Source organism: Anser anser, assembly GCF_964211835.1.
Source record: "Anser anser genome assembly, chromosome: 6".
Lineage (NCBI taxonomy): Eukaryota > Metazoa > Chordata > Aves > Anseriformes > Anatidae > Anser > Anser anser.
The window spans coordinates 2,447,302-2,468,909 of NC_139726.1; the positions used below are offsets into that span (position 1 = coordinate 2,447,302).

Below are 21,608 nucleotides of genomic sequence, written 5' to 3' on the forward strand. Positions count from 1 at the left end.
CATATGTGGACCCTCCCCCAAAAAGTTTGAGTCAGTTACTTACCAGAATCTCTATTTTTGTTACTTTTACCTAAACCAACTTTCAAGTCTGGAGTTAAAGTAATTTTAGTCACCTTAAATTCATAAACACTGGATAATTCACTTTAAATAACATCCAGCCATTACAACACAGCATAAAAGCATAAAGAAAATGTACATAATGCATGCAAACGTGACTCTGGTGTGAAATACTGAGTAAAACAGAAAAGTTGTAGCGATAGAAGATAGCCCAACCAAAATATCTGTACATCACAAGTGAAGCAAGGTAGAAAAAAATGTTTTTAATTATTCCTATTAAACCTGCCTGCACTAATGTGCAAAAAAATACTTTAAAATAGAAAATCACACTGATAACAAAATTTGGTGTTCTCTTATTTCACAGAGGAATCGACAGGTTTCCTACAGAGCCTGCTGGTCTCTTTCTATGTGGGACCAGTGACTAAGGCGCTGTCCTACAAGGCGTTACGGACCAGAAATACCAACACACGAAACCCAGAGTTACAAGGTCATATAACACCCACAAAGAGTTTAACCTATAATTAACGCTCCACGGCAGAATGATTTAGAGCCAAGTGCTTACCTCTGTCAGCCACAGTAATAATGAACTTCCCAACAGGATTTCATGTTGGCGTAGCCCTTTACAATTACCCTACAAAGGGGAGTGTTCCCTCAGACTTTCCTCTCTCAGGATTACAGGCGGAGAATGATGAGACGATCCCCAAGCCAACATCCCATCGCTCCCTGAGCCCCACATGGGTCGGAAGGGACCCCGCAGAAAACACAGAAGGGAAACAAAAATTAGGCTGAAGTGAACCCTATAAACTGGCTTGCAAATGCACAAATAAGTTTAGCTATTGGATTATAATAAAATAATAGTAAAAAGCCAAAAGCCAGCTCTCCTTTGAACTACTATCACTTGTAGCTCTGAACAATTCAGTATAAAATTCCCGTAAGGAGCTGAAGTACAGTGGGTAGAGAAGGATGCTCTGGTTTTATGAAAGTAACAATCATCATCAATTCTTGACAACCATAAATGCTTGATGTGGTTTTCTGAAATATCCTATTTCCCTCCTCCCCTCCAGCTCAGTCGGTCCTATTCACTCTGGTGCACGGCAGCAGTTAATTTCCTCACGGGGATCAAGAGATAATACCTAAGGACTAAAGAAAAAAGCTGGTAAGCAATAACGAATAATGGCACAACAGAAGAGCTCATTAACAAAATATGGTTTCCATGCAAAGGATTTTTATTTATTTATTTTTTTAAACAAATTTGAGTCAGTGCCAACCTGCCCGCGCTAACCAGGCATGGCAACTATCCCTTGAACCAAGGGATGCTCCTCAAATGACCGGGTGTATTTGCATACGTATTGTCCCTGCCCTTCAGGTAGCTGAAAGTCCTAAGGCACCAATTAAGCAGTCCCTAAATCCTAACATGACGACTTCAAAAGGTTGAAAGTGATTCACCAGCCTACAGCTTTATGGAAAGTATTAACTGTGGAGGAGATATGGAGCATAACTCGCTTCCTACTTTAGCATTTTATCAGGAACAATATTCAAATCTTTTTCATACTTATGTTTTTTTGAAAGAAAAAAAATATTCTCAGTACTACTTCTTGTCGCTGACAAATCCCACCACCACCTAACATTACACAAGTGAATGACAAACAGCAACAGGCTTTGCAACAATTTCTCTAGCACCTCCTCAGATATCCCCCCAAATTCAGGTCCCACATTTTGCATCAAGGCCAAATCATTTTCTTTCCAAAAAAATCAAAAGTCACTTCTGCAATGGATCTGTTCTGCTCTGACCCAAGAAAAAAACTGCAGGAATTCCTTCTTGCTGACAACTTTCATGGGTGCCTTTCCAGACCAGAGGAATATGTCCCATTTTGGGGGGTTCTGCAGGGAAAGCTCATGAATAAACTGTTCTCCACGAAGCATTTCTGAAAAATTTGATTTGCTGCCAACGTGAGCGGACTAACTCTGCATGGCAACTGCCCCCTCAAACAAAGTGAAAGCATCTGCACTCAGCACGGCTCTTAATCAGTACGGTCTCTCTTCATCAAGAGATAATAGACAAAGTAAATGAACAGGCAGTACTTCAGGATTTCAGTGCTAAATACATGAAACGTAGAGTGGACTCAGTAATAGAGGAAATGCTTAAAAAATACTTAAAAAAAAATGCTTGCCTCTCATATCTTGAAGGTATCTTCCAACCTAAATGATTCTAAGATAACATTTAATATTCACCCTTTAGAGAGCAAATAACGATAAATACAAACAACATTACCATTTTCGTTTCTGGATTTTACTCATCTGTGCATCTTTGGGGTCCTTGGCTGCGAGTCATCTCACCATTACATAGGCACCACAAAGCCTTACATTGAAAATCCATTCCATGCAACTTCAGTGGCAAAGAAACATGAAAGCAGCAGAGATGCTTTGAGAGGCCGTAGGTCCAAAGAGAGCACAAGCCATCCCACACAGAGACACGTGGCCCTCAGAAGGGGCGGCTCTGGGCAGCAGCAGCATTTACAAGGTGCTTATGGGGAGATGACAGAAAGCAAAAGGAGAGTAACCACGTTCTCCTGATCTTCAGCACCTCTGTAGAATGACAAAGCCTTAAAAAGAAAAAAAGTACCTTTAAGAAGTGCATCACCAGAGAACGGTTTCCTCATGCAATAACTGGGAATCATTTCCAGTGAAGCTCCAAGCTCGCCTACGCAGGTGTTTATCAGCAGTCACTGCTGATAGAGATCAGGTGGGGGCTCGCTGCATTATTTGGTAGGATTGACCTGTATCTGGTAAAAGGACAACATTAACCAAGCTCACCACAAGATTATTTGGACAGAGCAGTTGTGCTTTAGCCTGACAGCCGACCTTTACCAGCGTTAGTTTTCAAATGCACGTAACTCCTGATAAAGAGCACAGCATGAGCACAGGGTCTGAGCGCAAGAGCAGCGACCACACTGGGCTGCTCTGGGCCACCAGCACACAGGGTGCACTGTGTGTTCTCTTGCACAGCACCTGTAACCTTGCTTAGTTTAAAAGCAATGCGTGCAGCACTGGTTTAAAAGACCCAGGCCAGCCTGTGAAAATGCCATGCATAGCAGTATGGAATAAGGCTAATATGAAAACCATGACCAAAAAAAAAAAAGCATTTTTTTTTCCACTTTTTTTAATTAAGAAAAATCTTTCCACATGACTTTTACACTTTATCTTACTCTAATCTTCAAAAGGGGATTGTGAGCACTTGGTCTTTTAACTCCCTACTCAAGAACTCATGAGTTTCCAATCAGTGAATTTACCCACTCCATGATGTAACCTTACCTACCTCATCTCTCTGATGAGCCCCAGCTGCAGACCAGACTTCTAACAAAAAACATTTGCAAACCCAAAAAACTCGTATATTCCATTCCTTTCAACAGAGATTTTGTCTTTTGACTGCCCAAGCTGTTTACATTTTGATATTCTAGCCCCCCACAACAGCTTCGACAGGCTGAGGCACCCACTGCTTTTCACAGCTGTCTTCACCCTAAAATGAGTTCAAAACCTATCAGCCAAAAACAGCAACAAACAACCAAAAATGAAAAACCCAAGCCTTTTTTCTGTTTTCCTCCAAGACGACCACTCTGAAAGGCAAAGGAGAGGAGGGACAGCTTGGCACAGCACATAAATGAAGACCCCACAGCAGCAAAGGGGCAGACGTCTGACAAGTTTGGGAAGGATGAGAGGTGATAAGCACACATCCCCACGTGCTCCACGGGAATTAAAATCCTCGTTAAACTGAACGTTTCCCTCCTAAAAGGATCACAGAGCACACCCAGAGAACACACTTCGGAGAAGGGCTTCTGCAGAGCCACAAGGATGCCAGAGCCCAAGTTTCGGAGAGCTTGAAGAGACAAGAAGGATGTGGCAAGAAGAGAGCTGGCCTTTCTTCCAGCAGGAATCACAGTCTGCAAGGTGACAGCTACAAGCTAGAGATGCCAAGGAAGGGCTTCAAATTAACCTCCAAGAACAGCATTGTTTCCGTCACATTTTCTAGAGTTTTCTGCTTTCAGGTTACTCCATTTTCTTTCCTGAAATCCAGCCAGCTTTTGAACTCCTAAGTGTTTCCTGCAGCATTAATCTCATCAATGTTAAAGTAATCCTTACGGCTAACTCTCGTTATTTCTTAAAACCATGTCAGATCCATGCAAAAGGCTGCAGTGTTTCATCAGCAATGACATTTAGGCTTTCATTTAGAGCAAGCAGACAGCCCACCACCACGCCTTTGGTTTTGGCTACCAGCTCACACGCCAACTTTCTTTCACACAAATCTGCCCAGCTGCGAGGAACGATGAAATGCCTGTACACGAGGTACGTGCTCCAACTTATTTGGGTCTTTTAAAAAGTCCTTCCTAATGACTGCATCACCGTGAGTAATCTCCAGCATAAAGCTTACTGCAGGCTAATCTATATATTTCTGTTATTTCACAGAATCACAGACAAATTTTTCTGAAAGAATATAAATATGCCTAATTGCACAGCAACACCCCCACGTGAGCAATGACCATAAATACACTGTTTCAGCTCCCAGCGCTACTGGATACCGTGGTAAAATTCCTACCAGCTTCAATAGACCAGCACTCCACTCTATTTAAATTCCTTCCACGTCATGAAAAATGATGCTTTACCAAGCACACCTTACAAAGCCATTTATGTATCTATAGGGTTCTTTGGCAGCATTTTCTTTTTTTCCCCCCTATCATTAAACAGAAAGGAACAAACTGCTATCAGACTGGAAATACTAGTCCACCACAGAAAAACATGAACCCAAAGAAATGTGTTTGATGACTGATTTCCTAGCGATCTGCACACTGCCTGCATTCAGCAAGGGGAAAAAGAAAGAAAAATCAAAAGTGTCACTATACATTCAGAAATATCTATCTACCTTTCTAAATATATTTATTTAAATATCTACCCCTCAAAAAAATAGTGGCTTACATCTTCCCTTCATCCAACAGGCATCTGTGAACCCTAAATCTACAGTGAGCAACAACAGCACCCCTACCTTCTGCTCTGTGCCTCCCAGAAGCCTAACATCTCTTGCTTTGCCGAAAGTGGAGGAGATGTGTGGACCAGGAGGATCCTCAGGCGCACTACAAACTGCTTCTGCTCCAGGTTATCTTGCCCAGTCCAAGAGTGAACACAGGAACAGCATGCCCAGGTGAAGAGGGGCAGGAAACGTGCTCCTCCTGCTCCTTTAGCTGCTGGTCTTGTTTCCTCAATCTAAAACACCTGCAAACAGCATGTGCTGCAACACCAGGTGCTTGCAGCGGGGCTTCTTCCAGCATCAAGGCAAACAAAGAGGTTCTGTGGAGACAGCTAGAATGGGGTTTTGTTGTTCTTTTCTTTGAAGTCTTAAACTTCTTTTAAGTTATTTGCTATAAAATCTGAAATCAGCATTTTATCCTGTTTAAAGAGCTGGCTCTGTGCTGTTCATTGCCTTAACTTGGAATTTTAACCTGGAACTAGACCTCGGTTTTTCTGATAAGAGGCTAGTGTAAAAGCACGTTTCATTCTTTGACACTCTTCTAACTAAATAGTAAAAAAAAAAAAAGTCATTTAAATGCTAAAACACTATACTTGGTAACATGAACAGTTCCTCACTATTTGAGGTTTCTGAAGAGCCAGAGTTCTTTCATATCATGTCAATGGTTTTGACTTGGGCTGCCTGGGGAAAAGGGAATCTCCAACCCATGAAAAATGTTAGATCCCTACAAACAACTACATCCACCAGGAGAAGGTGCAGCAGAACCTGCCCCGGGTGCAATTTCAGCTCAGCGGGTGCCCTGGTACCAGCACAAATTACACAGGTGGATTCTTCTTATCTGGAAACAGTAAAGGATCAAAGAACCTTCCTCATACCTGGTCTTGTTTGTCTTAAGCAGCAAATGGATTTTTTGTCTTCTGCCACAAAGTTTTTCCACCAGCAAACATTTCAATACTTTTAATTAAGGTGCCATTTCTGGAGAAGATTTAAAACAGCAGCATGGGGTAAGAAAGTACTGTACAAACCAACATTGAATAGAGAAGATTTTCTGTATTTAAACTTTTAAAAATAAGTCTTCCATAGACTGTCCAGTGCAATGTTAAAAAAAAAAATAAGAAATTAACCATTATACATATACATCACAAAACAACATTTATCTTTCCTCAACTGCATAAACTGATTTACATACCATTATTCATGAACAAAAATAAGATTCTCATCAGGTTCTAAGGGTACCATAAAGGGATCATTTTGCCCATGAATGCCATGAGTTTGGCACCCATGGTTTTTACCCAGTGCCTGCTGTCTTTAGAGACAAACACCTGCCCTGTTACTGAGTGAGAATGCAGTATTTGCATCTTATTGTTGGAGGCTGGGTGTACGCAGAAGCGCTAGCAAACTTTTCTGCTCTACGTGTAGTTATGGACATGCATTTACACAAACATCACTTCCAAAGATGCATGGTGAATTTAGGCATTAACAAGTAATACACATTAATCAAAACTGAGATGCATGATATACATACATTATGGAGCCCCTAGAGATTATTTTTCTCAATTAATATTCGTGAAAGTTCCTAAATGAGTGCTTCAGACAGATATCTGAAGAGAAAATATGACTGATACTTCAATCTATTTAATAAAATATACAAATAAAATATACAAATTCTACCATAAATTAAGATTGCCTACATAGCTGATCATTAGTAATGTCAAAAATATGCACTGTAATGAATTTTAGCACTATTTTCTCTAATAATTAATGCATATTACTTATCCTACAAAGTCAGCATTTAACATTGGCCTAAAATAAAATGTGATCAGAAACATAAAAATTTTTACATAGATAAAAAGCAGCAAAGGTTAAATGTAATAATCAGTGTCAAATTCCATATTCCTTCAGCCAAGTGCAGCGCTAACAGTGCATTAACAGCGTTTGCATATTTGGTTTTCTAGAAACAATAGTCCTGAACTTTGCAATAACCAAGGTAGCGATGTATCAAGATGACTAGAATTGATCTTTAATATCCTGCACTACTGGAATTCTGTTACATTAAAAAATAAACCTTTGGCAACACCACATCCTCTCATAAACCCAAGTTGCTGCCTTTATTGTTATTAAAAAAAAAAAAAAGACAAAATCAAGCATTCTATTTTGGCACCTCAGTGGAATTCTTAATTTCATTTTTATTCTAGGCAATTCTTCAGCAAATAAGTAAAAGTATTTAAATTATATGCAGGTTTCTTAACTTTTCAGTTTGGCAAACAGAAAAAAAATCAGCTCAACCAAGACAAATACACTGGTGCACACAGCCCCCAAAGGTCTTCCAGCTGTCGCAGAGAACCCGAAACCCATTTCCTTTGCGCCTGAGCCCACCCTTTGGGCTGCCTTCCAAATATTTGGAATTATGCCAGGGTCTTCCTGGCACTCCCAAATGCTCTGAAACGGCATTTGCAGTGTAAACAAGTGTCAGTGCTTAGATTATTGTAAATTATTTACAGAAAACTCAGATAAGACTCTAGGGCACTTTAAGGCCTTGTTAAGATCGCCGTAATTATTCCCAGAAACGGAATTATGGAAGCACCTAGTGCTTAGAGGCAAAAAAGGGAAAAATAGCATGGCCCAAAACATCCTGTTCAACTCAGGAACTCCCTGTTGAGCATAGAGCAAACCTGGAATGATTTTTCCCTAAGAGAAAAGCTCCAGAAACCTGTAGCAAAAAGACGGCATTTAATGATGAAAAGTAAGGAACAATCTTAATTATGTTTGTAGCTATGTCTGACACCAAGATTAATGCCATAGATATGTTACCTAGGGATGATCTTTGAACAAAAGAAACATTTCCACAGAACATCCTTGGCAGCTTGGCATATCGGATGGCTCAACAATGATCATCAGAACCCATGGCCTAAAAAAACTTGACTTAGACAGCAGGAAGTATTTTGCATTGGCAAGGAAAGTGTTTCCATCCAACCTCTGTAACTCTGCAACTGCCTGTCAACAATCACAGACTGATTTTTAAACATATTTATAGTCTAAAAAGCGTTGCCATTTTACAACATATAGAAAACAGAAAACATTACAAAAACTGTTTTTTCAATTGCTAGCTTAGACACATTTTGTGACTTAGAAGAGCTAATAGGTAAGCCAATATTAATGTTTAAAAATCCCAGTTTCTAGGGTTACTTGAATTTACTTGAATTTTTTGGAGATCAATTTTGCATCTCTTTGTAAAACTAAGTTTTTATGATCCCTCCTCTTTAAAAAATGCTTCAATGGTTTATTGTAATTTTAACCATCTCATTTAAGATGAGAAAAAAACCATTAGAAAAGATCAGAATAATCATACTGGTATAGTCGTAAATTAATAACAATTTTATTTACAAAAAGAAAAAAAACTGAAATGCAATTTTTCAACCTTGTTAGGTCAAACCTTAATTGTGCTGCAGTACATTAGGGTTGTCAGAAAAAGGTTGTGAAAATGGTGGGGAGTTGGAAGAAACACAATTAGGCCATCAGGAGCAGCCAAAATGTGTTAGGATTTAGGATCGTATAAAACCACACTGAGAGAAATCATCTAAAATCTGTACGTGCTGGTCTGTACGATAGCAAGTTTGCAGTGCAAAGAACATAAGGTAGAGCATTAAGGGTTTAGTACATCCAACTGTAACCTAAACTCTGTTCTTTGTCATCTTTGCAGCCATTTATCCAACCCATGAACAGTCATCTAAACGATTAGGATTCAAATAGCCAAGCTACGCAAATAAGGCACATGAAACACTGCAATATCATAATGAAAAACAGAATCTTGACCCAAACTTTTCAAATTTGGATGGCAAAGCTAGATAAAAGGGATGTCCAGAGGCCTGGGGTATCCGGTGCTGACTTCTTACCAGTTGATCCAGCAAGGAAAACAGCATTTCTGGGAGGATCTTCGGCAAACGGAGACCAAACATAGCAGAGTCCTCTCCTTACTTATACCAAGTGCCCACTTACAATTTTTACGATGAAGTTGTTGCTTGACCATAGCTGCAATTTGAAATTCATGATATTATTGCTGCATTAATAGAACAAAGACAAGGATTCAAAAGCTGAGGTGAGCAGTTGAGGTGGGTGGGACTCTACTGCAAGAAAATAATCCCATTGAGGGACGATGAAAATTACGTTTTAGGTGCTCAACGACCTCATAATTTGGGGACAGAAACTCTACACAATTTCACATTGTTTTATAATTCAAGTGTGAGCCATTGTATAGAAAAGAGATATAAAGTATTATTTTGCATTTCTTCCCATAGAAATTATAGCTCTGGTCAAAATAGAAAAAATTCTCTTGTGTATGTTTTCTCTGAAAACTGTAACTAAAAATAAGCTTACACACACCTGTGGATCAAGACAAGACAGTCCATGTTATTTATGCACAGTGAAAAGTTTAAAACCAGTTCCCATTAAGATACAGATTGGCACACAGTCCATTGAGAGTTCTCTTTTATCTCACCAAGGAAAGGGATTGTCACAGACACTTCTCTCTGTTCAAGAAACACACCAACCACACGTGCATTTTCATCATAAAATAGTGAATTATAACTTGATTTCACCCCACTGCCTAGTCACCAGTGGGTTTGCTTTTTTGTTTGTTTTTTTCATTTCTGTTTGTTTTTTTAAATACTGCAGACCATTTGAAGTATCTTCATTAAAATATCCCAGGACTTCACGATGTACATGTGTCTTCCCACTGTCCTCTTACATTTTATGTAGCTGAGAAGTGTCAGTGGTTTCTCCTTGCACACACAGGATCTTCTTACCATTTCTGCCAGCCCACGAAAAGGCAAACCCTCTCGAGCACACGTGCAGGAGGATGCTGCATCATGATAAGGCAATCATCACGACTGACACAAGCACTGCGATGTTGACTGTCCACCTGCTGCCATCCGACGTTCTCCGCGCATGCAAGACAGCAAATACCGCATTTGTGTGATTGGTTGGTATTTCTACGTTGCAAATCATGCCTTCACAGCAAGAAACACATTCCTGTTGAGAAAAAGGAGATCACTGGACATGGGGCAATTCGGCACGGATGCTGTCTGCTTCGTCTTTGGTGTCTGAAATCTTTCACGTTAAAAATAACTCCTATCCAAAGATTTTAGAATAACACTGATATTTAAAAACTATCTCAAAACTGCATAAAATTCAGTAACTACTTTATGATATATAGTTCCTTTGCAAAAACATACAAAAGGTTAGACTATCACCAAAATATTTTAGCAGTACATATTAAAATTAAAAATGATAAAAAAAATCTAAAATGACTGAAGAAAAAGGAGCTTGCACATATTTCCACAGTTGTGAGAAATTCTAAGTGAAAGATTATCAAAATATATACACTTATCAAAATATGTTTTTTTTTTTTTTTTTTTTAAAACATGCCAGCGCCACTGAAAGTCTCTCAAGGCAAGAAGAAAACTGGACAAACCAAGAGTTTTATGAAGTGAGATAAGGAATACAGTAGTAGCAGAAAGACTCAAGACTGCAGCCTCCCTTATAAAAATAAGGCACCCATGTTACAATCCTTAGTCATAGTGAAGGAACCAGGATGGTGTCAGCCCAGTGATAGTGCCTTGTTTTTCAAGAAAGTTTTCCAATGATGTTGGTTTAATAGGTCTGTAAATAGGAATTTTTTCTTTTATAATTTCAGCAGGTTTTATGCTACAGAAAATCACTTTTTACCTCTTTTAGATTTCTGCCATCAATCTTACGTAACAAATTAGAGTTTTCTTTATAGTACTTTATGGGCTCCCATTTGGAAATTATCCTTCTGATAAATCTCACAAAGCATTTGGCTTCTGTCTTTCACAGTTTATTTGGCATAGCTCTTTGTATCTTGTATTTTCCTTTAGCACGGGAGTTCTTTTTTGGCATGACCACAGAACAAAACAGAGTATGTTCCAAGCCTCTTGCTAGTCTTACTCTATTTTTGATGACTTACCACCGTGGAAATTAATTCTCTGATTAAGGATAGCCAAGCATGGCTGTCCAGAGCCACCAAAGTCTTTTCAGAGCCACTGCACAAAAGGGAACTCCTACAAGCAGGCTTGTGGAGACAACCAATATGGAATGTGAATCCCAGTATTTTGGCAGGAAGACCATCAGATAGGGGGGCAGATTTACTTCTAAAAATTCTGAACACCGGCAGCGTCACAGGTACATCAACGCAGGCTGCATAGCCTCGTTGGGTGCCTTACTCAGAACTCAGACACCAAGGTGCACACATTGGATGCACACTAGCAGTGCACCAGAAAGCTCAGGTGCTTTTTTTAGAAGTGGTTATTACATGCTGTCACTCACAAAGAGGAGGAGGGGGTAGTTATGCTTCAGGTAGTAAAATTTAATTTCTGTTGTTAAGTACTGGAGAATACATCTTGGCACATCATCTTCAGCTCAGTGGAAAAAACAAGTGAAATGGAAACCTCAAAACCAACGTGCTGCTGCCACAGAAAGAGTAGTGCTTACTGTGTGACCGCTTTCTCTGTGATGATGGCAGCCTACAAAATGGCACTCCTCTCCAGTAGCACATTTTTTGGTGACTGATGTACTCTTCCCATGGTCTGTGAAGAGATGAACTGTCAGACAGTACTGAGTACCTACAAAATAAATTTTAAAATGTTTATTTTCATACAGTCTGCATTCCTTTACAGGGTTAAAAATCTTCACATGGTTTAGCAAAATGTTCCCAAAAAAATGATGTATTTGGGTTGTCTAAAGCCATTTTTCAACTTGATCAAAACACCATTTTGCAAGAAATTAATTACTGATGAAATCTTAAGCTTAACTGATCCTTCAAATCTCTGGAAAGGCTGCTATCACTTAATTAGCACTGTAATCTACACATTTATCTTCCTTTCTCTACTTTTTTTTCTTTGTTTCAGACATGCTTCCTCATTCCAATAGTTCATTTCTTCCCCTTTCCCACTGTTACTATGAATAGCACTGCGAAGAAAAATGAGGAAACATATTTCCATTCTTTTCTAAGTATCCATCATTCCCTCATGCCGGTATGGTCCCTAGAAATTCAGGTCTTGCTTATCTCAAGCAAGCCTACAGTGACAATCATGTCTTGGGATGGAATCCAAAAGGAAGGAGATAAGACCAGGAAGGCAATTCTTAAGTTTTTTAATAACGTCCTTAAAATTAATTCCTAGAAAGCATATGGTAATATATATCTATATACATATATATATATATAAAATAATATTTGCACTGTTGCTTTGCACTCTGAAACGGTCAGAATATTCCCCTCAGCAAAAATCATATGACTCATTATTACTAATAACCTAAGGGAGGGCATCACTGTGTTGGTATGTTAATCCTTTTCAGTTAGACTTCTACAAGACGGCTGAGGCAGGGAGAAACAGATTTAACTATCATGGAGAATCTCCTTCGTGCAGAAACACTTACTTTCAGGACACCATCTATCTTCAGCCCATCTGTTACAGTTGTAGTTGTCCACCGCATTATCGCAGGTAAAGCACTTAAAACTGTTTGGAAATGGAGTGGCTTTGAAAGTATTAAAATACAGTAAGTTTGCAAATTAAAAAACAAAAACAAAACAAATATTTAAAATAGTATTGTAAGTGCTTGCACACACACAGAGACATATTACATGCACGTACATATTTTTAACGGCCACAATCACCTACATATTCATCATTGCTAGATAAATAAAACCTATGCAACAAGTTTCGTTGAAAGCTTCCATATCTTTAACTGTTTTTGCTATGCCTGATCATTAAAACGCCTCCTCCTCTTTTCATTCTCTCACAGTCAAGAACACCATTTAAACATTGGTGGGAAAAGCAGGAAAGAGGGAGCATCTTATATGTATGTACGCGATAACACATCTGCATGTATGTTTGTACAGACACACAGACTCGATCTACATTGAAATGGCTTTAAATTCTTTTGATGAAAAAACTACATCTTCAAAAACAGCTTCAGATTTTGATCTCCAGCTTTGGAAATTTCATTCCCTTTGACAAAGGGATCAAGAAGACTACTTTAAAAGCTTATTTACATGACATACATATACAAATGAACTTGAGACGCACAGTTTCCAGATGCACATATGTACCTAATGTATCTAGCTGTCCAGAGTGTTTTAGATCTATATCAAGAAAATTTTCTCCCTTAAGTGAAGGCATAGGGAATACTTCTGATGTTAGATAAGAGGCAAAAATATGATGCTATTAGTGACAACTGGCTTCACAGGTCTCACAAGGTTTTTAATTACCTTCAGCTTGAATTAATTGCAGACTGCGTACCTATTCTTTCCCTTACAAAAACCCCAACAAGATAAAGGACAAAGACACCTGTTCTGTATTATTTAGAAGAAATCCACTGCATAATGTTTTCTGTAGGAAGTCATTTCAGAGATAGGAAAGTACAACAAAAGCATTTAAAATGTGAAAACTATTGCTCTGGTGCATTCTTTAGTTTAGCAACGCATGCAACAGTTTGTTTTCATTCAGTCAACATAAAATCTTGGGAATAAAATAAACTGCTACGGATTAAAAAGCTATAGTTTTATTTTAAATGTCTAGTGTTTCGTGTCTGAAGAAGAAAAACCCGTAAGAAACAAAGGACTGAAAGAATATGGCAACTAAAACGTTAAGCTACAATTGCACACAGAAGAAAAGCATAACTGTCTACTTACGGTCTAGTGGAGGCCTCACATTGTAGAAGTTGATGTTCTTTGCTGAAACCCAGTTCCCTGAAAGGACGAAGAATGGAAGAAAAGCTCCAACCAGCATGTGACAGAATAACAACATGCTGATTATTGTTGTACATGAAAAGTAAAACTCGTAGGCCTAGGAAAGAAAGGGAACACGTTGTTTAGGGGGAATCATAAACAACTGAGCACATTAACAATAAACTTCCTACGAACCAAGTCTGAAACCTTGAGAAATCAGTCCACAAATCATTACTGGGAAGATGGATGGCTAATGCAAGCTACCTCATTAACAGTGATGAACAATTCAAAGCTGAGCAGTTACTGCCTTCTGCTGGCCAAGATCCTGTACAAAGTAGTTAAGTTTCCACAAATTTAAGAACGTTATTTCTTTAATCCATGTTTCCTTCTAAGCAATGTCAGTCTCATAAACAGATGCCTTGTAAGCATTCCTAAAAATCAACATCAAGACAGAGATCCTTTATATCCTACTTGAATCAGACAGAATTAAACACCAGGAATATATATATATATATATATATATATATTGAATACAAACAGCCTAGAACCCAAGATTTAACTGATCCAATTCCTTAAGTGAAATAGACCGGTGTATGTCTGTTGACTTCAGTTAAGTGACACCAACTGAATTAATTCTAAGTGCATTTATCAGTGGCATGGCATTAAAGATCACGAGTGTAAATTAGATTTATTCCTTTTGCACACCAAGGAAATGTCAAGCAAGATGCTTGGTGATGATACAGGCATTTTGGAGAACTGCAAATAGAACATCCAAGGAGATGAGACAAACATTTTGGGTGTGCTTTGTGCATTTCTTTGGGCCCTCTTTGTTCTTTGGCAAGGTTTTACAGGGAAGAAGACCTATCCCATTACGTTTTTGGTCAGTTTTATATTTAGATGTATACACACACATACAGACAGACATGTTTGTATGGCGAAATGTAGTGATACTGGACCTAGTTCAGATATTAGAAAGTAGAATCTTATTAAATGGCACTCGGCCCATGCAAATTCCTAGCAGGATAAACAAGCTTGAGAGGAGGCTCCCGCTAAACCTGAGACGTTGCTTTGTGGTGCCAGGTGAATTCATTCAGAAATCTCTCTGCATCCCCCTGCACAGGCCTATTTCGACGTACGCTAGGCCATGCAGGAAGCTCTGAATGGTTCCCAACACTGAAATGAAAATGTTACCGACAAGACATGGCAGAGAAATCAAAGGACTTCCTTCTTTTTCCTGTTTTTCAATTGACGCACACAGGAATTATTTGAAAGATTTTTGCCTATGAAGCAATCAACAGAAAGTTCACCTTTTTGCATTGGGAGCTCATCTGTCCTGCTTAGGATCTGGTTTTCAAATCATGGCTTTATGGATAGATTTCAGTAGATACTAAGAACGTCACAGCATACCTCTACTTACAGTGCACCTCCAGGACTATTTTATGGGGATGCTCCAGATTTCTTCTGACTACAGCCCAGGATCTAGAGCAGAATTAAGAGAAAGAACCTGTGGAAAACAAACAGCAACTGATCATCAGAATTCTGTCCTGAAGGAAATAATTAGCTTAATTACTGTTTGCCCTATTCTTATTAAAAATAAGGATACAAAAACTACCATATTTCCAGGTTTCTAACAAAAGACCCAAAGAAGTACCTGAATTACACACTGTGGCTCATTGAGCACTGTCGTAGTACAGACGTACAGATTGCCTCCTTCCTGTGACACCCCGGTCTTACAAAAGACAATGAGAAACAATGAGACTACTGAGCCCTTCCACGAGGAAGTTTACTTTTCATTTACTTTTTTTTTTTTTTTTGCAAGGGAAAAACATTTTTCAGGCAATTAGCTGGGTGGGACCAGACGAACATATATTTCATAATCTAGAGATATCTATCAAATCTTTCAACACATGCTATGACCAAAATAGAAGCACTAAGCAGTAGCAAAGTAATGTAAAAGAGGAAAGACGATCGTCAGACTCCAGACTGAGGTTATTAGCAAGCTATGTAGTAAACAGGTCCCCCACAGTTCACTCTTTACTGAAACAGGAACACAAAAACGTCAGCCCAAACCCTAACAACACTGCAAAATCAAAAAAATACATGTAAAACATAGGTACAGCTCTCTCCAGTTAAGCATGGGCGTTTGCACAGTGATATTCTGCAGGACTGAAGACGGTTTATAACCCCCTTGACTTGTCTCACCAACATTACAAGTGTACGCTTACTCTTAGTGCTGCTTTGCATTTGTTGAGACCCAAACCCGTACATCATGACTTGACGTTTTTCCGCTGTCCCAGAGAATTCCTATTCCAAGTTCCACAGACAACATCTTTTTAGACAATAATTCCCCATGTTATCCAATCCCACACTTCCACTTTAACCTATTTTTTAATCAGGATTCAATGCTCTAACCAAGAGAATGAATCACTGTGGTGCACCAAACCCCTTTAATACTGCAACCATCATTCTGGATGAGTTGAGGTGTTAAAGTTGATGTAATCACAAAATGCAATAGGTACCAGAAGCAAACTACACCTTTAGCATATTTTCTATTGAATTATCCCTGCCATGAAAACAGCCAGCCTTAGAAAAAAAATACCATCTAAAGATGCACAAAGGCTAGCTCAAGGCATTTCATTTCCCACACGGAGGAGACCCCTCGCGTGGTGAACCAAAACCAAAAATGCCTCAAACACACAGAATACGAAACATAGTTATGCACAACTGAATTAGCCAGCTCTTGCAGTGCTTTCTTTTCCGCAGAAGTGGAAGACATCCTTGCAGCCATACCCTACATAGAGGTTTTTCTATTCCTTCCTATAGCTATCTCATGACTGGCACCCAAATGGGACAGCACGAGGCTTGGTCTGACCCCGTACAGCCATTCACTCTTACATTCATCCCATTTATTGCTCAATTCTTTCAGAGTTACTCTGGAGGAAGATAGGGCATTGAATCATTTCAATGCACAGTAGTTGCAAAGTTTATCCCCTACACTACATTTTCTGCAGTTTCTACTTGATTGAGGAAAAAATGGCCTTTATGGGACACTGGTCTGTAACCCTACCTGATGCACCTGGGTAGCAAATAAAAGGCACAAGCACGCTTGTGCCAGCTTTCTGCAAACTCGGGCTCCCTCCTGCCCTCTCCCCCGAGTTCCTATTGCTTTCCCTAGGGACGCTCATGCCAAACGGAAAATTTCAGAGAATATAAATACAGAAAAGCTAGTCTTCAGGTGGTGGAAGGCACAGTAAATTGACCTCACAATTTGCTGTAGTCAAAGGTGTCCTTGTTTGCTAACCAGGCCAATAAATAATGGATGTCCTTTGAAGTAGCCTTAGTTACACAGCTGCACCAGAAGCCATTTTCAAATAAAATGGGAAAATATTGGCAAAAAAATAATAGCTTTCATATCTCATCCAAAATCTTTTAAATGCTTATTTTTTTTCACAGCCTCTTATCTCTGCTCTGCTTTCACATAACATTATCTCGGAGTATGAGCAAACAGTTCATTAGGCACAATTAGGAACTCTGGTTAATGAAGGAAAAAACTGTCACTATATGGAAGATTAACTTACGTAAACAAGACAAAACGTGGAGACAGCATTCACGGGGTGAGGGAAGAAGACCTGAGAGGGACGGGCTGTTAACATAGGCTCTGTAAATAACCTGCAACCGAGGCACATTTCAAGAAAACCATGAAGATAATGGCAGAATCGACCAACGTGTTCTGTAAGGTTTCACACTTTATTTTGCAGTGTGTAAAGGAAGAGTAGGAAGCAGTATGCTTGATTTCTGATTTTAATAAAATTCAGGTCTGTCTACATTGTTTTTCCTGGCAGACTCGATGGAGGATTAGCAGATTTAACATCAGATATGCAATGTAAATGAAACTTCCTCCTGTCATTTTGTAAGCAATCTTCAGGTGCTATTAGATAATTGTGAATGCTTACATAAAGCTTATTAAATACCACTTCAGGACATAGGAGTTAGACATACATAGGCATAAAGGTATGCATGGTAAGGGCTGCAAAAGTTGTAACCAACACCTGACATCATCAGGTGCTCCCTACCTCAAGTCAGAAAGGGTAAAACTGACATTCTGACTTATCTAAAAGGGGAAAAATAACTCCTTGGCTTCCTCATGTCCTAGACAAACACTGCCACTCTCATGTTTTCCTCTAGAGACCACTTAATTGATCTGTAAGCTAGCATTTACTACATTTCAAAACTCAGGGAGTGAATAAATAGGTGGAAAGACTAAGAGAAAAACCTTAATTTTCTGTGGGAAATAGGCAGAGCACACTTAAATTTCTTTAAAGGGCAAAAAAATGAAATGAAAAGATTAAAAAGCCCCAAAATACTATTACAGATCTGCAAAATAAAACTGTTTGGTATGCAAGTTCTACCTTTCCTTACCCAAGGAGTTGAAGTTTCCATTTTCCTTGTAGCACGTTACCATTAGAACAAAATAACACAGGAAAACAGTTTTTGTGTTACCCTGACACATATCTGCAACTAGTAACACTGACAGAATAGAATTTGTGCCATCAAGATCATTTTTAAACCCACTTCTTTACCTTCACCGACAGTACACTTCACCATGCCTGGCATTAAATTTGGTGTTAATTACAAAAAATTATAGAGCTCTTTATCTAAGGTCTTATATAAATAAAAGACATACGGGTCTGGTAATGTCAACACCATTTAGCTTGGGGTATAATGCTGGCACGGGAAGTTGTGATGCAAACACATTCTGAGACACGTAGGTAGGTGTCTGAGTACTGACACAATGTGGGCAACAGCAACGGTTTTGAAAAACTGATGTCTAATTAATGTGATAAATCTCAACAATACCACTGAAGTGAAGTATTTGCAAGGATAAAGCATGTGTTTGTTTTTAGGCTCATACAAAGGAGATCCACGGAATGAACACTGCATTACGATTCACGTTACATATCGTTGCTTTTATAGACAAAAAGCTTTATAGACAAAGCTGCTCAGCAAAGACAAGTTCTGAGCTCTGACATTTATTTTAAAATTCAGAATCCTCAATCATCCTTGAAAAGCAATTTATGCTATCTAAAAATCCACTAATGAGACATAAATTTCCTATTCCCTTCTGCAAATATAGAATTTCCTCAAACAACTGCACTTTGTTAAGCTATGCATTTTACACTCAAGCTTGTGACAACTTCTATGTCTCACATCTGAAATGGTTTTAAATCTCTCTCTCCCACCTGTGCGAGACTGGAAATGGGAACTTAATACTACTCTAGAGAAAAGAGATTACAGGAATAAGTGTGCTTTTACTTTCCTTGCAGTAAAACCAGATGAAAGGACTGATCTACACTTGTTTTAAAACTGCTGCCATCTTGTATACATACAATTTGCCTACCTACGACAACACACTTTTGCATTTCTCCTTCCCCTTCCTTCTCCTTAACAAAGCTCAAAATACTAACAGAATTATGCTTTTCTCACGGTTTTATTAAAACCAGCATTTTATTATAAACAGCACTGCAGGAATTCCAAGTACCAGTAGATACCAAAGCTGACCTAACATTTTAGGCCTTTTGCTGAGCTCCTCAGAGCACTTCTGCAAATATCGGTTTAACAATATTAATTTTGCAGAATATTTGGTACAGCACCTTAGTGTATTAAATGGAAAATGGAGGTCTTCACCGAGTTATATTCAACCTCAGAGGTATGCTTTTTCACTTTTCCAGGTGAAATCCTATTTCTAACACAAACTATGCCCAATATTCACAATTACATATGTCAAAAAGTTACAGATGCCCTTCTAGACAGTACGACATAAAACATTGTAGGCAGTAAAAACGAGAACCTACTTGATTTCCACGTGGGAAACAAACGCTACTCACCCTTTCAAATTAAAATTTCAAATCAAAATTTGCACAGAAAATATTTAGCTAGGAGAAAAGAGAGTTTACATGCAGCCCTATTTCAGATCTTAAATTCAGCATAATCTGTTTGAACCTAAGAAGGCACTGGGGGAGCAGACAAATAAGAAGGTACGACACTTTCTGCATCACAAAGGCCATTCTTCACGAGCTTCACAGTCAGCTGTATTTTAAAGCTAAGATTTAAGCTACGCACCAGCTGAGTTCATAAACCTGGGAAGAATGCCTAAAGCTTTTTTTAACCCAGCACTGATGTACGGGGTAGATTCATTGACATCAGCTTTCCCTTCTTTACTCCTGGTCATTACCTCACTGCTGTTGGTCTTCAGCTGTTTGGGAAGAGTAACGAGGACAAAAAGGTCAGTCCCCTGCCCTCTCCTCCAGCCTCAGTTGCACCATTTTCCCAGGTTACAAAAGGTTTGGTATCGCATATATACTAACACAAATTCTGAGCTGAAGGAGATGCAGAAAAGGTGCAGTAACTCTGTGTAGTTTTATCGCACCGATCGTCAGGGTCCGTGCTCAGGGCACAGCGTTCCTTACCTTCCCAGGGCAGGACACCTCACGAAAACCTCAGGTGCTCTTCTCCGCAATAACCCAACGCCAGAGGGACTATTTTGCCTCCACTTCTCAGCAGTGGGGGTACGGTGAGCAGTGCCCTTCCACCACCGGTTTGCGCCTGTGTAAAACAGCAGCACCAACTGCTCTGCGCTGCAGCTGGAGAAACCACACAGCCGCAGAGTCAACCACAGGTTTATACTGGCAGGCTTAATGTGTGAAATTTATAGCGCTGGTACTTGTCTGATACTATCTTTGTCTCACATTGATATCAGCTTCCTGGTGGTATGCGATCCCTGAGACTGTAAACTTTCTGATCTCCTCGGACCTCTCCTCTTGCAGCACACAGCCCGTTCAACTCCTTACTGAAAAAAAAATACACCTTTTAAACCAGAAATCTTTTCCAAGTTTTATTTCCGTGGCCTATATGGTGCTTATGTCTACAAAAAGGGTTGATTTTCATTGCAGGCATGCTGGAGTTAGGGAAAGAGTGAAATTCTGATTACTGTCAAGTCAATACAGTATCTACTATGGAGTAGCTATCCGGTTAACGTACGAAATGCCGCGCTTGAAATCGTATTACCTACAAAGCTGCACTGCAGCTCAGCGTCATACATCACATCTAACATGAGCAGCATTGCAACATAACTAGTTTTGAGCAGAAAATTAATCATAGTGTCACTGATAACGCTTCTGAAAAATGTTTTGGGCACAAAATCCTCTCTCCTGCGCATTACTCTTCCACATTACTAAGGCAGACACTTGCAGTTGCTGAAAACCCATCAAGTATTTGAGCAATTCCCATTATTCTGCCTTGCCCTACACCAGCTGACACAACAATCTCATCTTGCAGATGTGGTTCTCAGTAGGTGAGCTCTAATTGTGCATTTCCCCCCGGTTTTCTCTTTGAAGGTTAAGACTCTGAAGGAAAGGATACTTCAAATATGGCTTGAATACTTCCTGACAGAAGGTGAGGATTTTTTTTCTTGGTAAATAAGTATTTTCTACTTGAGATACAACCGCTAATAGAGAAGACATGATGAGAACCCCACTTCCAAGCCAAGGTTTTCTGTTGGGGGTACCCTGGTTTCTGCAGCCCCTTCTGCCTGAACTCTTCACTCCTATTAGTGTCCAGCAAAGAGTGAGCTGACGGGTTGGCACTGAGGAGAGTGCTTTTGGTGATGCCTTTTAGAAAACTATTGACATATACAACAGAACGTATCTACACACATTTTACAGCTTTGTCTTACCTAAAGATTAACTTGGAAGATACGTCCAGGGTACGTGAACTCTGCAAAGCAAGAGATGA

General features: G+C 39.3%; 1 protein-coding gene across 1 annotated transcript; it reads right to left on the reverse strand.

Moving 5' to 3' along the window:
* Positions 1 to 299: 299 nt before the first annotated feature.
* Positions 300 to 20,937, reverse strand: LYPD6B (LY6/PLAUR domain containing 6B; the record flags this gene model as incomplete). Its single annotated transcript, XM_083840626.1, has 10 exons — positions 300 to 1,197; positions 2,681 to 2,840; positions 5,093 to 10,102; positions 11,582 to 11,712; positions 12,527 to 12,625; positions 13,782 to 13,838; positions 15,235 to 15,296; positions 20,285 to 20,458; positions 20,564 to 20,660; positions 20,883 to 20,937. The coding sequence occupies 8 exons, from the start codon at positions 20,935 to 20,937 to the stop codon at positions 9,938 to 9,940; spliced, it is 840 nt and encodes a 279-aa protein (XP_083696752.1). The 3' UTR covers positions 300 to 1,197; positions 2,681 to 2,840; positions 5,093 to 9,937.
* Between the last annotated feature and the right edge of the window lie 671 nt (positions 20,938 to 21,608).